At 40.3% G+C, this 20,411-nt stretch overlaps 1 protein-coding gene across 6 annotated transcripts in view; it reads left to right on the top strand.

The window, feature by feature from the left end:
* znf618 (zinc finger protein 618) overlaps positions 1 to 20,411 on the top strand; it is a 39,748-nt gene that overhangs the window by 8,959 nt on the left and 10,378 nt on the right. For all 6 annotated transcript variants that reach the window (XM_066661805.1, XM_066661799.1, XM_066661801.1 and 3 more), the window contains 6 exons: positions 11,776 to 12,059; positions 14,396 to 14,473; positions 16,036 to 16,083; positions 17,305 to 17,394; positions 19,007 to 19,081; positions 19,918 to 20,007. In XM_066661805.1, the coding sequence (XP_066517902.1) occupies positions 11,807 to 12,059; positions 14,396 to 14,473; positions 16,036 to 16,083; positions 17,305 to 17,394; positions 19,007 to 19,081; positions 19,918 to 20,007 (634 nt within the window). In that variant the 5' untranslated portion in view covers positions 11,776 to 11,806. The remainder of the gene's footprint in view (positions 1 to 11,775; positions 12,060 to 14,395; positions 14,474 to 16,035; positions 16,084 to 17,304; positions 17,395 to 19,006; positions 19,082 to 19,917; positions 20,008 to 20,411) is intronic.

Below are 20,411 nucleotides of genomic sequence, written 5' to 3'. Positions count from 1 at the left end.
TTTGAAGCTGTAATTTTAAGGTAAAAAAAAACAATACCCAGACCTTTCGCTTACTTGTTAAAAGGAAAAGTCAAAGCTGTGGTGATGACAACTCTGAACATCCTTAAAAGGATATAAATAAACCTTGGGATGTAATGTTGCCTAGATTTTGTCACCCCTAATATAAGTCTTTTATAGTGGAAAGTTTTGTTGCATAATGTCAAAGTTGAACATATTGAGAAACCTCAAAACATGCCGCAATTTTTGCACAATGTGTTAAATTTAGACGTATGGTAAATCGTGCAGAAGTGTCCTCGGCGGAGAACATGCGCTGATTTCCTCAGTGAACTGTAATAGTTGAAAGATAAGGGGTTAACACCCTCCAGAACCTTCTCATGGCGCCGCTCTTCTGCCTTTGACCAGCAAGTTTCCTTTAATTTTTTTGCACTGCACTTGTTTTAACCTGCGCTCAGTAATTTTCCCCAGATCTGCCTCGGCCTCGAATTTCACTATTTACTTAACAGTATGGAGGAATTGCACAGGGATGCGGAAGAGAAGAGCGGGGGGGGGGGGGGGGTGTATAGTATGTTGTCGTGTTAAATTGCCATTTACATCTATAAGGTGTGTGTATATGTGTGTATGTCTATAGTCGGCATGCTGCAGCACGCTCATGTGGGCGTCTCGTTGACCTCAAACAGAAGATTGTTGAGCATTTTGGCGGTTTATCCTTTTTTCACTGAACTCCTTGTTATTCATTATGTTTCTCAGTGTGATGCCCGGCTGCGCAAGACTTCTCCAACAAAGATGTCGCTTCTTAAGGGACACGCAGTTTTGGGGTTGGCAGTGTAGTCTCTGATGAATGTGCAGCCTAATGTACTTTTATTTGGAGCAGTTTGATGACATAATCACACATTCCCAGTGAGCTCCCTATATAGACAGCATTTAATGTCGTAATAAAAGTGCGTATTTCAAGTTTGCCTTGTCCACTATAAAATCGAGTTTTGAAGATAAAAACTGAGAGTGATTACTGTTGTTTAGAGGAATGTAGTTTACCTCAGAGAGGCACGTTTTAAAGGCAACGTCATCGATTCTGTGGAACTGGTGTTCTGTCGCTTGTTTATGTTCAGAAGCTCAGTGTCTTTTAAGGTGGAATGGTATGATTTGAGGAAAACGACTGTTGTTTGTACATGGCTGTACTTTTTATTCACTGTTCGTGTTACCACAGAAACTCATACAAATGTATAATTTTGTAACTGTTTACTTTTGTAGCATTTTCAATCTGTGTTTACTTTCATGCAGTTAGAGGTCTCCCGAGTTATAACCCGCTTATGGAGCAGGAATAGAGCAACTTCTCAGAGGTCTTTCTAGCATGCCTGATTTGCAAGTCGAAAAACTGACCAGAGAGCTAGCAAGTGGTGAGGAAATATCCTATGTTTTTGATTAAAATTGTGAACATCACCTTTAAGGGCTGCAAGTAGTGTCCGCTTCTTAAAACTGTGCCAGATCGTTGGTGCGGCTCGTGGTTGATCCGCTGTGGTGACCCTTGATGGGAGGGAGCAGCCGAAAGAAGAAGAAGAAGGTGTCTGCTTCTTAAACTTTTAGCATCATCCACTACGGGTGGGCGATATTGCTATAAAATTATATCACAATATGTCAGGGTATTTTATTAGCGATATGAACAAAACACTGGGAAAACCTTTTATTAAAATCAAAAACACACTATTGCAGCAAAATAAACATTATATTCCTATTAATTATATTAAATAAAATATATTTTTACATAATAACACAGTTATATTGTAACAAAACCACCTCCTTATGACTGAAGTCACTTCCTTTTATTGGAGCAAATTCCTCCTGTGTATAAATCACTCATGTAAAGAACATAGGCTGTATTATGGGTAACTGCGTGAAGTCATTACGTAAACAAGACAGAATATCACTGTTCACGATATAGGTTTTTAAAATATTGTTTTAAAAAAGATGGCGATATTATCACGAACGATACGATATGGCGAAGGCCTGTTGTCCACATTTTTCTAAACTGCTGTCCAGGGCTGTCCCGCCAGAGCAAATATGATTGAAAAATAACAATAATAAAACAGGAGTAGAGGCCATGGCCTAACCTTGTGAGGTGACTGTGAAAGCTGAGGGGAGTAAACACCAGTCACATGCAGTGAGGGGAAAGTACGGCCTCAGTAACCTCTGTTATGAGGCTGGATATCATTAGGAACGCTGACTACTGGGACAGGAAGCTTTGTAGGACAGAGAGTATGGCAGCTAACTGGGAATTGGGACATGTTTATATTGGATGGATTCTGCTATTTTAAGGAGCACCCTTCAAGACTTGCGTGGTCTCCCAAAGACTTGGAAGAAATGCAGTGGGATGCTGTGGAGTAGCTGCACATGAGCCCAAAGTCTCCTAGTGTGTGACCTAGCGTTGGGCTCTGGAGCAGTGGATCTGCGCTTTCGGGAATGGTGAAGATGGATTCAAGATTGTGATCCAGGACATGATCAACAATTCTCAGAGCAATGTTTTAATATCTAGTCCCAAGCCCCTGGGATTTACTGCAGCAAAGAGGAACAAACTGCTTTTTAATAGACTTCAGAAAACCTGAAGCGGCACGATATCAAGTTTACAGTCGTTAAATGGAAGGAGAAAGATGGATATCGGATGCTTTACTGATTAGGAAATTTTTGGTAAACCACTCCATTGGCAACAAAGGGCGATGGAAGATGTGATTTTAATCGGACTTTTGAGTCAGGCGTAGAAATGTCTGGAAGAACACACACCCAAAAAAAAAAAAATAAAAAAATAACATGCACTTTCTTACTGTCTGACATCAGGTTCTGCTTTCTTAGTTTCCACAGAACTGCGTGCTTTAATCAGGTTTGTTTTGCTTCCAGACTCTCATCAGATTTTTACGGGTTTAGACAAGCTTCAATCCTGCGATCAGCTCCTGAAGTCTGTGTACGTCGGGTTTGTGTATAAGCATGCAGATCAGGAGATACCTACTGGGCTCGACTTGTGAATGCAACCAGACTGGACCATGTCCATCTTATTCTCTTCAAATGGTCATTTGTTTGAAACCTCTCTGGTCAGAAATGAAAGGGAGTGGTGAAACTGGACCCTAGGAACTGGGCATATTATTCTACACACACACACACACACACACACACACACACACACACGTACATAGATTAGCTATCTTCTTCTTTCTACACTCACTGTCCCATCTCTCGGTTCCACTGTCTACAGGAGCACTTTCTAGTTCTACAATTACAGACGAGTCAAGCTGTTGCTCTACCTACGTTTTTATAACACTTTCACCTGGTTCTTCAACAGTCAGGACCCCCACAGAACCCCCACAGAGCAGGTGTGATGTGGTGGTGGATCATTCTCAGCGCTGCAGCGACACTGACGTGGAGTGTGGATCAGACACAGCAGTTGCTGCTGGAGTTTTAACTACTCAGTGTCACTGCTGGACTGAGAACACTCCACCAACCAAAACCATCCAGCCGACGACCGACACACACTGTGCAGCGACAGATGAGCTACTGTTTCTCTTTACATCTACAAGGTGGACCAACGATGTGGGAGTGTTTAAGTTGGTGTCACTGCAGCGCTGAGAATGATGCACCACCCAAATCGTACCTGCTCTGTTGTGGTCTTGTGGGGGTCCTGAAGGACAGGGTAAAAGGGGGCAAGCAAAATATGCAGAGCAACAGATGAACTACAATGTTAATGTAGACCTACAAAGTGCTCCTGTGTGGTCAGTGGAGCTGAGAAAATCGACTTTTATATAATATACATCCATTGAGTAATATCTAAAAGCCTCATTTAACTATTGGAAGTTAATAGATTGGACAATTTGCATTTGTTTAATCCTCATTAATAGTTGTTAAGACAATATAGAGTAAAGGGGTGGGGTCAGAATTTAAGAATGCTGATACAGTTGCTGTTTTTCCATTTATTTGTTTTTTAATCTTTGTTTGGTGGTAAATGAGTCTGAATGTATCTCTTCTGTGTAAATGTCCCTCATTGTTTCTGGAGTGCTGACTGTAGTCCGCTTGTGTTTGTGCAGAAAGAAAAGGGCGGTGTGTGTGCAGAAAAGCAGGCTGATGTTTGTGTGCGTCTCTGAGATGGTTATTGTCTGGTGGATCTAGACGTCATGTGACCGGCTGTTATTCCATTTGGTATTTTTATATTTTTATGTGCACGCTCAGACCCGTTTTTGCTCTTAATGGTTCTGTAAACGACAGAACCTTTTGCTCACTCTCTCTCTCTTCAGCAATTTTGATTTGTAGCAAAAATAAATAAATAATAAAAGAAATTTACAAAAAAAAGACAAAGCGTTGAGGTGGGGGGAGGGAGAAATTTTAATCTCGCTCCTACCACGGCTTAGTGGCTGGCAGAGACACTGGCCTGAATTTCTAATTTTAGAGAGCTCTTTCAGGATTTATTTTCATATAATTCAAGTCTGCTTTTCAATCGCTCCCAGTTATTAAATTTTAATTCTGGGGGAGCATTAGCATATAAATTGAAAAGGCTTTATTGCGGTGCCCACTCATTTTGGATGGAATTTTAAGGCCTGACATTTCTGTTTTTTTTTTTTTTTTTTTTTTTTTTTTTTTTTTTTTTCTGTTCTTCTCCTTTTTTTTCTTTTTCCTTTTTTTCCCTCCTCTCTCTTTTTCTCTCTCTCTCTCTCTCTCTCTCTCTCTCTCTCTCTCCCAGCCATCTCCGTTAATGGAAAAAAATGGGGGAAGGGAAAAAAAATCCCCCCCTCCACCTCTAATATGTTTTTACGTTATTGCTTTTTTTTTTTCACAAATTGTGGGTTGCACACGGCTCTGCAGTAATTGAATGCAGGCCAGCGAAGTATTTCTGGTGCTAAAAAACTGGAGCAGCTCGACTTATCATTTCCAGCCCTCTGCGGGAATAACATAAAAAAAATAAATCTGATGGATCCTCTGACCACAGCACTGTTGCAATTAGCTATTCTTGCTCATGTTGTTGTTAGCATGCATTCTGCTGCCAATGGGGTGCTGTACTTTTTCCTTAAAGTAGATTATACTGCGTTTTAACTGATGCCCAGGCCTGGCCCCAGTCCAGCAAACGGGTTTTATAGAGGTTTAAAACCTGAAACATTTGGGGCTATAAACAAATGTTGACATGAGCTTGAGGTTGATTATAAATTGTTTGTGCATTTTATTTGTTTGTTTATTATTTATTTGTAAAAATATTTTTTTGGTCCCAATTTTGTTGCAGAAAACTCACAACTTGGTCTATATTCTCAAATCAGTACATGATGAAGCACCTTTCACACATGTAACAGTAATCCACAACCTGGAGAAGCTGTGTGTGTGTGAACTAGGACTTTCGCAATATGGTAATACCATGCTATTGACCAGTCAACCGCAAGCAAGGGCAGGAATCCTCACCACAGCGACGTATACATGGTGTTTTCTTTGAGGTTTTTCTTTTCTTTATTGTATGGTCTTCCTTGTTTTATACATTTTGTGTGTGTATTGAATTTTAATAAATTTGTTTAAAAGAAAATCATAAAAACAAGAATAAAAACCCACTTTTGGCATCTGAACTGTTGCGAATGAACAGCTGGATGCCAGTCTTCATTTTATAAAATGGACACAATGGCAGTAACCCTAGTCACAAACCAAATGCAACTGCCAGTTTGGGAGCGTTTTAGCTTTCAAACAAATAAGAAATCAGAGCCAGGCACTTTAGATGAGGCAGAAAGGTGGCTGTTAAATGGTGAAATGCATATTTGTGATCTTATCTCCACCAGCACCAAGTTATTCATCAGTCACAAAAGGAAGATTTTGTGCTCGTTTCAGTGACAGGAGTGTAGCACAAGTAACTTCCCAATATCGCAGTGTTGAGCCCCGTTAAAACACAGCATTGAAAAATTCTTTCACGGCAACAGCCCTAGTGTGAACGCGGTGTGTGAAAGGACAACACTGGAGTCTGTTTGGACCTGGGGCAGCTGTGGCCTGGTGGTTAGGGAGCTGGGCTTGTTGCCGGTTCGATCCCCAGAGCCGGCAGGTCATGACTGAAGTGCTCTTGTGCAAGGCACCTAACCCCCAACGGCTCTTCGGACATGTGTGATCACTGCCCGCTAGTGCTCACTAGTGTGTGTAAATGTGTGTTTCGCTGCACGGATTGGGTTAAATACGGAAAAAAAAACTGTGCAAGCACAAAGGCCAATAAAGTGATTCTGATAGTGAAGATTATCTTTGCTTACGTTTAAGCAGTCTTGTACTTTCAAAAATATGGACACTGTGTTCTGTGCAGTTCAGCTCCATCCAGTAGCTGCAGTAGTAGTACGTCCTGGAACAGCAGACCTCGCTAATATTCTTAGTTCTTAAAACCAGCAAAAAAAAAAAAAAAAAAACTGCCGCCTTAGTGTCTAAAATCTGAAATATCGTCTCCTGCCTGGTCTCTGTGACCACACTGTCCTTCCGTCCACGTTCTAACGCTGCCTTAAATGTTAAATCAGCCATTAAGGAGTAAACATCCATCCTGCCGTGCAAATTTATTCAGATAAATCAGGAAGTGGGTCAAATCTCTGAACTGTCTCCACCCTGTGAAAGGCTGAGGCTTGTTTCAGAGTCTGAGCTGTTAGCCACTCTTGCTGTGAAAGAGCCCCCCCACCGACCCACCACCCCAACAAAATGAACGACTGCAGAAATTTGATGTGAAATAGCAGCCGGCACAAATTTGCAGCATGTGATTTCCTCAGTGAAGAGCGAGTGGCTGAGTGGCGTCAGCATTTTTATGCGAGGCGCGCACACACACACACACATACACATACACTCATTGCTCGTATGTGTTTTAACGCAGGAAAATGGCATATTTACCATTTTAAGCGCAGACCAGAAGCAGCCACCATTTTGTGTTGAGGGCCCAGCAGCGCTCTTGAAAGCCTTGTGTTTTTCCTTGTGGCTGAATAATGTACAATCCCATGTTCTTATTCTCTCAGAAGAGAAGTTATTTAGAGATACTTCAGTTAATGAGTGATTTCCATTAATTAAAGTGCACCCATTGCAGGTTCTTTTAATCTCCAGTACAATGGGATGAGATGGAAGCCAGAAGTTGGCAAGATGTGTATAAATACACTCAGCAATGATGTAGTGATGGAGCAATGTCCAGTCATTTTAGGAAGAGTTGGAGTGGTTCCTAATCTTTCAACATCAGGACCTGACCTCACTAATGCCACTTACGCCACTGCATGGAACGTACATGACTCTACTCGAATCGGCACAAGTAAAACTGATTTGTGGGAACTGGGGGGGCGGAGTCGTGTTCAATCCAAAACAAAACAAAAAACAAACATGTGAATACACAACGAGTAAACAGCACTTTACCGCTGCCGTTGTTGTAGTTTTCAAAGCCAGCAATTCCTGTTAGAGATGGGGATTTTCGACATCACTGTCTCCATTTTGTGGGGGAGCCCTGGCAGTGGAAAAGCAACAATCTTTAAGCGAATGGAGCCGTGTCGAGTTGAGTCGAGTAGAGCCAGACCCATGAGGTGGAAAAGCGACATAACCGTGTGTGCACTGGAAGTTCGGGCTGGACTGAGATATATTTCTAAATTTCAGTCGATACGATATATTTTACGAACTGAGAAGTGCCCTGTGACAACCATTAGTCAGTGAAGGATTCTTGAAAATGTGTTTATGATATATATATACACACACACACAAAAGTATTGTCCAGCTGTAGTCGAAGTCATTCATTTTCGAAGAGAGTGAGCGACGCATTGTGAACTTTGCAAATTCAGTGGCATGATCAAGTTAAGCTCTGCTCAATTTTATACAAATGAACAGCGGTGCATGGAGGTGACTACCAATCATAACACAGGTGCTCGCGTTCCCTCAGAAGCACTCCACTGACTTTGGTTCCTGCTGAACATTGGTTCCTTTCTCAAAACAAAAGAGAGACTCATACTGTGTCTGGACTTGTTTTAAAGTTTAGTATCTGTTATAAAATACATTTTATTATATTTTATATATATATTAAAATTAGGTTCTAAATGTATTTTAATTATATTTTACATTTATCTAGAGTTATTAGGAGGTTTAAATAATTATAACAGTCTAATTGCAACATATTTTAATCTGTATGTTGATAATTATGTGTAAAAGGCATTTTCTGATATAAAGTCAGGTCAGGGTTGTGTTCATTAAGTGAATAAATAAGGCCTACGTATGCTCTGTTTGCACTGGTCACTGTTCCTTTAAGAACACGGTTTGCTTGGTGATGCAATACAGTCCAGCTGCCTGCCCGTGTGCTGCTGGACACAACCACCAGCTCCTCACCTGCTGCACGGGCAACGCTGGACCATTTAATTTCATTGCTGTCATCTAATCTTTAATAAAATGTTCCATAATGTAGTCTTAAACCTCTCCAGTGGAGATTGTTACTGCAGCAGAAGGTGAAAAATAGGTATTAATGCCCTTTATTTCAAAAGGAGACACATTGGAAAACATTATTTCATTTATTCATTTCTGAAGGGTGTAAGATGTTATTGAGCGTTCAAGTTTGGAAAGCTTCCACAGGCTTACCGCTCTTCTTATAATTTATTTCAGCCCTATGATCTCAAATGATTTGAAACCAAAACACCCACATTATTTTCACTGGATGAGGGCCAGGTGTTTAGAAAACACTCCAGTTCATTCATTCATGATCTCTAAGTGCTTATCCAGTTCAGGGTTGCGGTGGGTCCAGAGACTACCTGGAATCATTGGGCGCAAGGCGAGAATATACCCTGGAGGGGGCGCCAGTCCTTCACAGGGCAACACACACACTCACACATTCACTCACACACACACACTCACACACACACCTATGGACACATTTGAGTCGCCAATCCACCTACCAGCGTGTGTTTTTGGAGCATGGGAGGAAACCCAGGGAGACACAGGGAGAACACACCAAACCAAATCAAGTCAAATTTATTCGTACAGGACTTTTTACAGTTGATATCGTCACAAAGCAGCTTCACAGAATTCCAGTAAAGATAGAGTTTTAACATGAAATGTAAAAATGTAAAGAATGCAAAAACTTCCAGGAGAGCAAGCCAGGGCCGACAGTGGCAAGGAAACACTCCCTCTGAGCTAAGGAAGAAACCTTGAGAGGAACACTGGCATCCCTCCGCTCCACTGTCAACAAACCTGAGTGATTGCGTGATGCGGCGGACGACACCAGTGTCACAGTTTACTATAATTCCCCTTGTCCACGGACCCCCGGGCCCCCCTGCCATCTTTATGTATGGGGGAGCATTAACTACCAAATATAAACTAAACAAATGAGGTTTTAGCCTCAATTTGAAGATTGCGACTATGTCTGAGTCCTGAACATTTCCTGGAATATCATTCCAGAGTTGGGGCTTTATAAGAAAAAGCTCTTCCCCCAGCTGAGGCCTTCTGAATTCTGGGAACAATTAAAAATCCAGTACTCTGTGATCTGAGTAAACGTGGAGGCTCATAATAGGAAATAGTATTTTGAAGGTATTCAGGAGCGAGCCCATGTAGGGCTTTATACGTTAATAACAGAATGTTGTAATTGATGCAGAATTTAACAGGCAGCCAATAAAGTGATGATAGAACTGGACTATTTTCCAATTTTCTGGTTTTAGTGAGGACCCTGACAGCAGCATTTTGAACTAGTTGGAGTTTACTTAAATTTCTGCTTGTGCATCCTGATAATAGTGCGTTACAGTAGTCAAGCCTTGAAGTAATAAAGGCATGTACTAATGTTTCTGCGTCCTTCAGGGATAAGGCATTTGTGTTGATCAAATGATAAATCCGGGTCAATTATGACGCCAAGATTTTTTGCTGCTGAACCAGGTTTAACTGGAAAGTCAGCAAAATTTTAAATTAAATTTGATTATTTATTTCTGGCCACTTTTGGACCCAGAAGCAGAACCTCTGTTTTATTACTGTTTAGAAGGAGGAAGTTACACAACATCCAGCTTTTCACGTCTTTTACACAGTCCTCTATTTTCTTTAATCTTCGTTTGTCATCATGCTTGGCTGAAATTTACAATTGCGTGTCGTCTGCGTAAGTTAGTGCAATGGTTTTTTATAACTGTGTCTAGCGGTGACATGTATAATGTAAATAATAATGGTCCTAAAATAGAGCCTTGAGGAATTCCAAATCTTACTTTAGAATTGTTGGAAGATAAATTGTTTCCATTTACGATTTGATAACGTTTGTTTAAGTAAGACTCGAACCACGATAGAGTTATCCCTGTAATTCCAACCATGTTTTCTAACCTTTCTAGGAGTATATTGTGGTCTACTGTATCAAAAGCTGCGCCAAGGTCAAGTAGAACCAACAGAGGAAGGTTGCCTTGATCAGAGGCAAGCAGAAGATCATTTGTGATCTTTACTAGAGCTCCCTCAGTGTTATGATGTGGCCTGAATCCAGCTTGGAATTTTTCATGTATATGATTCTTATGTAGATATGAACTAATTGTTGGGCCACAGCTTTTTCTAAAATCTTGGATATAAATGGTAGATTAGAAATAGGCCTGTAATTAGACAATACGCTAGCATAAAGATTTGTTGTTTTGATCAGAGGTTTAGTAACTTCTAGTTTAAAAGCTTTGGGTACATGGCCTGGGCTAAGGGATGAGTAACACTTTCATTGCTGTGCAAAAAACCTGTGTGAACTTTCCACAGATTTCTCAATGTCTGAATAATTCAGTTGTTGTGTCATTCACAGGGGTTTAATGAGCTGTGGCTCATTGTAGAGATTTCTTTATGGTGGCGGTGATGGGAACCATGCGTACAGATGTTTTTTTTAAAGATCAGTTGAATTCCTCTTTAAGGCCGCTATAGATGCTTTTGGCACTTTTCCACAGCAAAATATGTAGAAGACTCTGTTTTGCTTTGGCACCTATAACCAGGTTCTTTTTTAGTACCTGCTTTCTTATAGTTCCAAGCGTGATGTGTAAACCTTGCAGAGCGCTGATTGGCCAAGGAGACTCATCAATCAGTGCGAAATGCAGACGTCTTCAGCTACAGCAGAGATCACGTTTGTATTCCTCCGACTCACAACGGCAGCTCGTAAAATTACGCCGTGGTCTTTTGAAGAGGTTCAAACGCTCCTTGCATCGGTGGCCGACGAAAGAATCCAGCGAGAGCTGGACGCTGCAACAAGGAAGGAACAAACTCTACTGATCTGTCTGAACTTATGACGGAGCTGTGTTCAGTGCCAGACAACAACAAAACCCCAATACACGATGAGTAAACAACGCTTAAACTTACCGCTGCTGCTGTTGTGGTTTCCAAAGCCCACGGTTCCCATTAAAGGCTGGGACTAGCTACATTTCTAGGGGGTGGGGAGCTGTGGTAGTGTAAAATGAAGCGACCAAAAAGCAAGCATTTCATACCCATTGAATTTAATTAAGATGAAGGCTGCTTTCAGTGGTACCACATTGATGTCGTTTCAGCACGTCTCTGGAGCCTGGGGGTCCACCATTCAGTCCTCGCCTCAGGTCACTCGTCTGTGTGGGGTTTGGTATCTTCTCCCTTTGTATCCTCATGAGTGATGACCTAGTATTTATGACCAAAATAGTAGGGTTTTGAGCCTCAGTCCGTGTAACGATGAATTCATTCACCCATGAATTTCTCTCTTATCGTCTTTTCACGTCTAGCATTTTTGTTGATTTTTTTTTTTATGTATGTATTTATTTATTCATTTATTTATTTTTATTTTATTTCCCCTCCCTCCCCCTGAAATAATTTCTCCTCTTTGTGTGTCCACAGCCTGTATAGTCGTGGCTAAACTGAAGCAGAGATGAGCAGTAATCCGGAAGTCCCAAACCCCAGCAGTGAACAGGGAGAGGGCGCTGCTGTCCCCTCTGAGACGACCACACAGACGGCTCCCTCCTCTGTCCCCTCCTCGTCCCCCAAAGCCACAGCCGCCTCCGTAAAGGCAGAACCTCGGCCAGCGGCCAGCAGCCCGCCCAGCAACGGCAAAGCCAGCGAGGCCAACCTGCCGGCTGAGATCTGCGTGGTCATCGGAGGGTCTCGCAACTCCCAGGCTCAAGGTCAGGGTCCTTTTTAGAGCTGAGGGGGTCGGAAATACATTTTTAAAACTAACTTGCAAAAATGTTGGGATTACCACATTTAGAAGATCACTGATATGGCACAAAACAACATTCTGGATTCATAAAACACACCACAAATTAATTCAATTAAATTATTTGTATTAATGCCTTTTTTTTTCCAGATCAAGTTGAGAAAAATGTATGGAATCACTTTATGTTGAAGAAATATATTATGGAATCAGTTTGTATATTATATTTCTAAAACAAAGACTGTTTGAAGTCTAAAAAATCAAATTAGTTTGTCGTTGAAAGGGAGTGCTGACAGACCTTAACGAGCAACTGGACTTGGCTAACTGGCCGAAAACATGGCCCCGACAAAGGAGCTGTCGATTGAAACAATGGAAAAGATTATAAAACTCCTCCAAGAAGGGAATCCAACACGCAACGTGGCAAAAGACATTGGCTGTTCCCAATCAGCTGTGTCTAAAGTTTGGTGCAAGTATAAACAGAACGGGAAAGTTATGAAAGGGAAACATACTGGTAGACCAAAGAAGACTGAGGCCCCCAAGCCACGCTCCTCATCCCCCAAAGCCACAGCTGCCTCTGTGAAGGCAGAGCCTCAGCCCACACCTACCAGACTTCCCAGCAACGGCCAAGCCAGCGAAGCCAACCTGCCAGCCGAGATCTGTGTGGTCATCGGAGGCTCTTGGGAACCTCAGGCTGAAGGTCAGGGCCCCCTTAACAGCTGAGGGAGTTCAAATGTACACATTTTTACACTGATTGTATTCTACATTTAGAGGATTTTCTCCGTACTTCTTCACTTAAACGGAACAAAGCCCAGATACGACTCGAAACAAAGTTTGTTTTAATATCTGAACATTCTTGCTGTGTGAAACAGGCCTCAAATGAAGTGTAATATTTTAATTTATGGTGTATTTCTGAGGAGATATTCAGGAAATCACTCAGTGTTAAGTGGGGGGAAAAATAATATGGAACCACCTCCTAATCTGCATTTCTAAAACAAATAGTGGTACAAGTCTAAAATGCAAATTAGTCTGCAGTTAAAGTGTGCTGCCAGACTTTAACAAGTCATTGGACCGAAAACAAACTGAAAAACAATTTGGCCCCAGTGAGAGTCGTCGACTGAAACCATGGAAAGGATGTTAAAACCTTCACGAAGGAAATCCAACGGCCCAAAATTCAAAATCCTATAGTTGTGCAAAAGATCCTGTTCCCATTCAGCTGTGTCTGAAACTCGGTGCACATGTGACCTAAATGAGAAGGTTATAAAAGGAAAATGTAAGGGTAGAACACTGAAGAAGCGGAAACCAGAACAAACGAAAAACGAACTGGTGGAAACAGGAGACACCTAAACAGAAGGAAACAAAGTCACAATGGACTAAAGAGGAGCAATCACAATGTGGATTATTGGGCAAAAGTGATGTTCAGTGATGAATCTACATTACTGTTCTGAAGAAAACATATAAACATGACATTTACATAGAAAACTATCAGTTTTCGTTCACCAGGACCAAGAAAGGAGGCAGTCATCAGTGCACTTGTGTAGACGGACGTTTTGGGCACATTTTTCCACTCATTCTACAGACAGAAGATGGGTTTGGTGACCATTCGGGATGGTGATGCATCCACAGGGCAATGAGTGGGAAATGTTTCTTCAGAAAAGGCATATTAATCTCAGATTGTTATTGATACCTTTTGAAAATTTGGTATAGAAAACAATAGCAGGTCCAATACAAGCCTCCATTCTGCAAAGCTGATCTGTATATTGTTTTTCATTGGTGAAGCCCATACCTCAAAGAAAATCGGGTACTAGGAGAATTTAATATTTATTCGCTTTTTAATATAATTTTTGAATGATGATGATTCCATGTTTTTCCTCTAATCGACCCTTTTAATGCAGTGCTGTTATTTAAAATGTGTGAGGTCTGTTTCACGAATCCAGAATGTTCACCAAAAAGTTTTATGTCATATCTGTGATTTGTTTATTTGGGACAAACTAAACAATCTGTCGTTCCATACTTGTTTCCAGAGTTAGTACAGAAAGCTTATCTAGCTCTGGCTAAACAATGTTTTTACACTGTTCATTAATGTACAGAATAAGCAAATATTTTAAAGGCTTTGTAACAGTCTACATTCCCCAAATAGCTTTTTTTCCTACACAGGTTAAAAAATAAGTACACACTCTTTTGCAGTCAATAACAACAATTATTTTTTATTTTTTTTATTAAAGTACTGTCTTTACTGTTTTAACACATTTTACAGACAAGAGTTTGAATGATGCTGTCTAATTGTGATTGTTTTGTGTCCTCACACAGGCTCCTACATCTGCGGAATATGCGGGAAAAAGTACAAGTATTACAACTGTTTTCAGACTCACGTCCGTGCTCACAGAGGTACAGTCAGAGCAAACTTCCACATGAACTACCTTCCAAGAATCAGCTGGTTTCCTAACTTTTACACACGCTCCCCTCAGGGGCTGCTTCCCCTAAAAATAGCCAAACAAACGAGTGAGCTTTGTCCTCTTTGCGTTTACTGCTGTTGTTATTGGGGCCACAGAGTCTTCTGTGGTTCTGTTGCTGTTGTATATTTGAAGATATATTGAAGAGAACAGCTGTAAAGGGTTCTTTGACGTGTAACAATAGTGGAAGGCTTCTTTATAAAAACTTAGTCAGGAGGTTTTTCATCATAGAGCAATCAACAACCATTGAACAAACAGCCGTCAGTAGCCAAAGATAATTCCAATGGGGAGTGGAAAATTGTTGCGCTATTATTTGGAATTGACCATTTTTTGGACCATGTTTTTAATGCCAACAAAGTTCCTAAGAACTGTGATCAAGTTGGATCAGGATGTTGGATCAGGATGTAATGTTCGGACTAAAACACTGATGGGGAAACTGATGGGCTCCCGTCTGTTCCTGATCTAAAAGATCTGACTTTTAAATAAAGGAACGACTGTTTAAAAGCATTAATAACCTTCACCTCCATCGTTCAGCGCTGAAACGGCTGCAAATCGAGGAGAGAACCTGCAGAGAAGCTGAATTGCAACATGTTGTGGCATAAGGAGAAGTCCTCTGTCGAGTTTGGAACTTCTTTACAGGCAGGGTTTCTGTGTGTGATCTGTCAAAGCTCCTTATGACTTAAGCATGCAGATTTGTGCCTGGAACCACTTTCTATTCACTTTTAGCTTTGATTTTTATTTTGTTCTAAAGAACATCTGGCTTGAAGTAACAGCTGGAATTTCTTATTTGCCTCACATTTCATTTTCTTATCCACTTTATGAAGGATTCTAGACTATATTTTATTAGTGAACTCTTCCAATTTAAGGTGTTCCCATTGTGGACACAGATACTCTCGAGCCCTATGTCTGGAGAGATGCGGCATCTAATGCCTTTAAGTTGAGAGTATAGTGTGATTCTGAATTGATTATCTAGAATCAGTATCTGACATCAGTAATGCTTCTCTGGCTGAATGCAGCAATCAAATCCTCACAGGAATGTTCTAAAATGCATTGAAACCTCTTCCAGAAGATGAAAGACAAAACAAATTACACTAAGTAACGTTTTGGTATTTTTGTTCTTGGTTTCCCCCAACATTTACAAAGTGTAATTCTATTTACAGCACGGTCCTGCAACCAAGGAGGAGTCAGATCCTTTCCTACCCTCCTCTAAAAGTTACATAGTGCAGTTTCTGCAGTGCTGAGCTCAGAGGCTCTATTTGACCAGCTCAATTATCTACATCAATTATCAATCTACATTACAGCTCAATGGAGCAACACAATGATTTAGACGCTCTGATTTTAAGGGGAAAATATGACCTAGTGCTGCTTTAATGCCCTAGATTTCTGAAGCAGCCATGAATTAGCAGGAATCCAAACATTTGGATGTTTTTTAGTTTTAAAGAATGTGGAATTTCACACAGTTTAGCACAGATTAATAAACTTTTCTCTCCTGTACAGAGACGGAAAGCACACCATCCGGAGAGGGGGCCTCGAACATTCTCAACAGTGAGTCCAGCTTTATGGCATTTTATTTTGTCGGTTTTTATAGTTCAGTGTAGGGCTGGACGATACGGACAAAATTAATATCACAATATATTTCAAAATCTCAGTCGATAAGATGTAATTCCGATATCGATATAAACATCATAAAAGTCATAAAAAAAACTGCCCAGAACAAACAAGTCAAACATAAACCTCTTGCCTTTGTCAATATTAACATTTTTAAACTAAATTTAAAATTGAGGGCAGCGAACTGGGAAGCACCCGGTCAGGAACGTCAATCAGTGACAGTTGCCGTATATAACGTGTACAAAAATATTGAAAAGGTTTTTAAAAATCATATCCTTATTATTATTGAAATATTTTTCATTGTGATTATATATTGATATTGAATTATTGTCCAGCTCTACATCTGTGTGAAACACCTAGAAATATACATTAATCATTCCGTACTGCGGCAGCGTTTCCCGAACTTCTTTCAAATTGAAATGCAAATTTAAAGATGCTTATTGAATGGTGTATTTGCAATAGGTTTTTTTCTGTATTGGTGTGTATTGTTGAAGACATAATTCAAACTCAAGCACAAACTGAGCTTTTTCATTTCTGAAAATGTTTTTTTTTTTTTTTTTTTTTTTTTTTTTTTTTTTTTTTGGACTATGCCAATGAAAATGGCCACCAAAGTTAAAATTATAAACAGTCCATTTACACATTGCTCCCATCCCCTGGGTCAGCGGAGCTGAGAGAACGGACAGTGAGTGTAAAAACAAGGACGTGGCCATAATGTTCTGGTATGACTCTGTAATTTCACTATCTTAGAAGTATGATTCTGATATATTAAAAACACAATAACAACCCCTTGTTTGCGAGTGCATTTCCTCACCATCGCAATCCAGCTCTGCCTGAATGATAATGAAACTGTTGGCCTGTTTGCTTTTGCATTTCTACTGTCAACAAGACGCTGATGTCAATCAAAAGCTGTGGGTGGAACATCAAGAGGTCTATTTTTCGGGGCGTAGTTTTAGGAGGAAGTGGGTCGGGAGCACGGCGCTGAGGAGCTTACAGCTATTTTAATACTGGACAACATGAATCAGTGCAGTAAATCCACTTCTGAAGCTCACTGTGTTTTCATTAGTGGTCCGGAAATGCTGCCGTAGTGTTTGTGTATCTGCTTTAGTCTTGAGCTGGAGTAGGATCACTGTGCTCAGAAATGTCTCTCTGTGAATTCAGATTCTTTCCGCTACACGTGTGACATCTGTGGGAAGAAGTATAAGTACTACAGCTGCTTCCAGGAGCACAGAGACCTGCACGCAGTGGACGGTGAGTGGAGATAACACTCGGTTTTTCAGTTTAGTCTTATTCAAGGAGTCTTTTTTTAAATAAAATTTAAAAAATGACATAGTGTTGGCACAAAGCATCTTTACAGAATCCCAGGTATTAGTCCTAAGCAAATCAGAAAGCATTGCTTTTTTGAGGAGGAGAGAATCCAAGGCTGTGATCTAAACGGCTCCCTAGTCACTCATTAGTAGTGTGCTGTCCAGTAAGGCACGGTTTAGTTCACTATGCAGTGTTAAGTATCATAAGTGAATATGGGACAATTCCACTGTCTGTTGCTTAGTAACAAAGAAACTCGCAATGCATCCTGGTCCACATTTAGCTCTTGTATTGAGCTGCGGTGTTTAAAACAAATTACAAGTGCACTGTGGGAGATTGTAGGGCCCTCAAAATCATGTTTGAATTACACACAGTAGTGCCCTAAAACGTAAATATGGAGCCATTTCAGACACAGCCCAAGACTTAAAAAGAGAACCACTAAGAGGAACCAAGATACAAAATGGGAACCTCTCCTTTTCTGCTCCACACTGGAGTAAAACATTATAACTGTAACTGGTTTTATAATAAGTGTACAGTAGTGAAAATACAGGAATTGACTGCTGTAAGTAACTCAGCAGAGTGAGATTAAGAAGTGATCAAATCCAATGACTATTTAAAGTCAGAGCAACCTATTGGAGCTTTTCCGCTGCATGTTACCTACTCTGCTCTGCTTGGCTCCAGTCTGTTTGATTTTGTTTTTCCATCAGGTAAATCTGGTCCTGGTCCTGGAACCGGTTTCTTTTTCAGTCCCTGTTCTCTCGTGGTTCTGAGTGAGTTGAGTAGAGACTAAACTATGACATGTAAACTTTGTAGAATCCTGAGTGGCCATAGAGAGTAGTCAGTCTACATGATGCAATGCAGATGTCCAGCACAAACTCTCCGTCTATGAAATCTCCAGCTACAGCCAAGATCACGTTTGTTTTTAGCGACTCAAAGCTGCAGCTCGTAAAATTACACCGTGTTCTTTGAAAACGATAAACACTGTTTGGATCGGAACAAACTCTACTGATCTCTGTGAACTGGGGCATGGAGCCAGGTTTAGTCATCAAAAAAAAAAACATGTGCGCCTAACGTTACTGCTATGGTTTTCAAAGCCCACTGTTCACGTTAGTGATTTGGGTTTGCGACATCACTGACTAGCAAGGGGGCTTGCTGTGGTAGCAGAAAAGCGACCAGGGAAAACCGTCATTCGTTTGTCAATCTGTTTAGCAAATCAACAAAGGTATGCTAACATTCCACCCAGAGCTAAAATGGCAGTTTAACAACTGCTCTGTATAAGGAAAAGTGGATAGTGAAAACTGCTTGTTTAAGGATCTCTCTGGACATTTAACTCAGTGTATATTTGATAACTGGACCTGTGCGATTCAGATGAGTGCCTCTGATGTGTATAATATGAGGCAGGTGAATAATGAGCAGTACTATTTACGGTAAAGTATCTGTTCTGTAACACGAGCCCTCGTCCCAGCACTGTAATTATGGATCCAGTTTTGTGTCTTGTGGACATGTCACATGACAGTATTAATAAACCCCTTCTTTGGTTTCCTGTGTTTATCTGTAGATCCCTACGATCATGTGATTCCGGTGGAGGAGCCTGTGAAGGAGGAGATCGAGCCTCTTCAGAAAATAGGACCTAGTGAGTACTCTGAGAGACTGTAGGGCTTTACCATCTGGACAGGGTTGAAGTACTGTGAATTGTTTTTGTGAGGTTAACGCTACTGGAACACAGTCCTTGTATCTGCAATTCCATCTGTTTTTAGTGTTTTTTTACAAAGTGTTATATTTCCTTTAACGGACCAATAGAATTGCTCCAAAATGTAATTATTTTTAGAGACACGATTGTGACAGAGACACTGTTTATAGTTTGATTTCCTTGTCAAGGCACTGAATACTGGGAGGTGATCATTTGAATTCTAAAGAGACACTAAACCACCTTCTCGGAATTTCAAACGCTGACTGTGCTCTTTAAAGTATGTGAAAAGCTTGTGTCACTATTGTGGTTTCTTAGAGATGTTAGTTCAAAAAAATGGGAGCCAGTTTTACACCAAGAGGGAATATTTGTTTTTTATTTGTTAGTTTTACATAATTTCAACAACATTTCACAGAGAATTTACTATTAGAAAAGGTCCAAATTTACTTGGAATATATTATTTTTTACAATAAATTGCTGGAAATGTAAAAAGGTATTTCTCTACTGATATTTTTCCACTTTGGAAATTTGCTGCTGCTTTTTATGTTAATTACATAGTTGCATTTTGTTAATTAGCTTTGAGTCTGATATTGCAAATATTTTGGGGCCAGTTTTAGTAAACCTGCCTCTGTGAAGTTTATTATAGGCTTGTTCACATAATTTCTGACTTATGTTATACGAGAATTTCTGATCTGTATCATCACCTTTTGTTGTTATATATGGATCATTGGATGCAGCAAACCATTGCTAAGTTTCAGTTTATTTATTTTTTTTTTCTGCAGAAACGGGGAGCTACACTTGTGAATTCTGTGGAAAACAATACAAATATTTCAACCCGTACCAGGAGCATGTGGCACTGCACACTCCCATGAGTAAGATTTCCCTCTTGATTCTTTGTCTTTCTCAGTGGAGGCTTAATTGAGCAGAAAACAGGGCAATAACTGCTTTGCCAGAAACCGCAAGATGTTTCTTTTTGGAGGTCCTGGTTATTTCTCCCCCCACAATTCCATGTAAGCCACTTTAAGATCCAAATCTGGGTTTTGTAGAACTTAGCTGGAAACTGGAATAACAGTTTTTCTGGAATATCCTCTTCCATAACATCCTTGCACCTGAATGAATGGAGTTAAGATTCCCAGGTGCTATTACTTTGTAACTACACAATATTGTGAATAATTACATGTTTAATTGATGTTGTAAATATGCGTCAAATGAGAATTATTTTTAATTTGATGTATTAAAGAAAAAGAAAGATCAAAATGCATGGCAAAATATTGGT

Source organism: Hoplias malabaricus, chromosome 2, assembly GCF_029633855.1.
Source record: "Hoplias malabaricus isolate fHopMal1 chromosome 2, fHopMal1.hap1, whole genome shotgun sequence".
In the NCBI taxonomy this organism is placed as follows: domain Eukaryota; kingdom Metazoa; phylum Chordata; class Actinopteri; order Characiformes; family Erythrinidae; genus Hoplias; species Hoplias malabaricus.
This window is presented reverse-complemented; position numbering and strand designations above follow the sequence as displayed.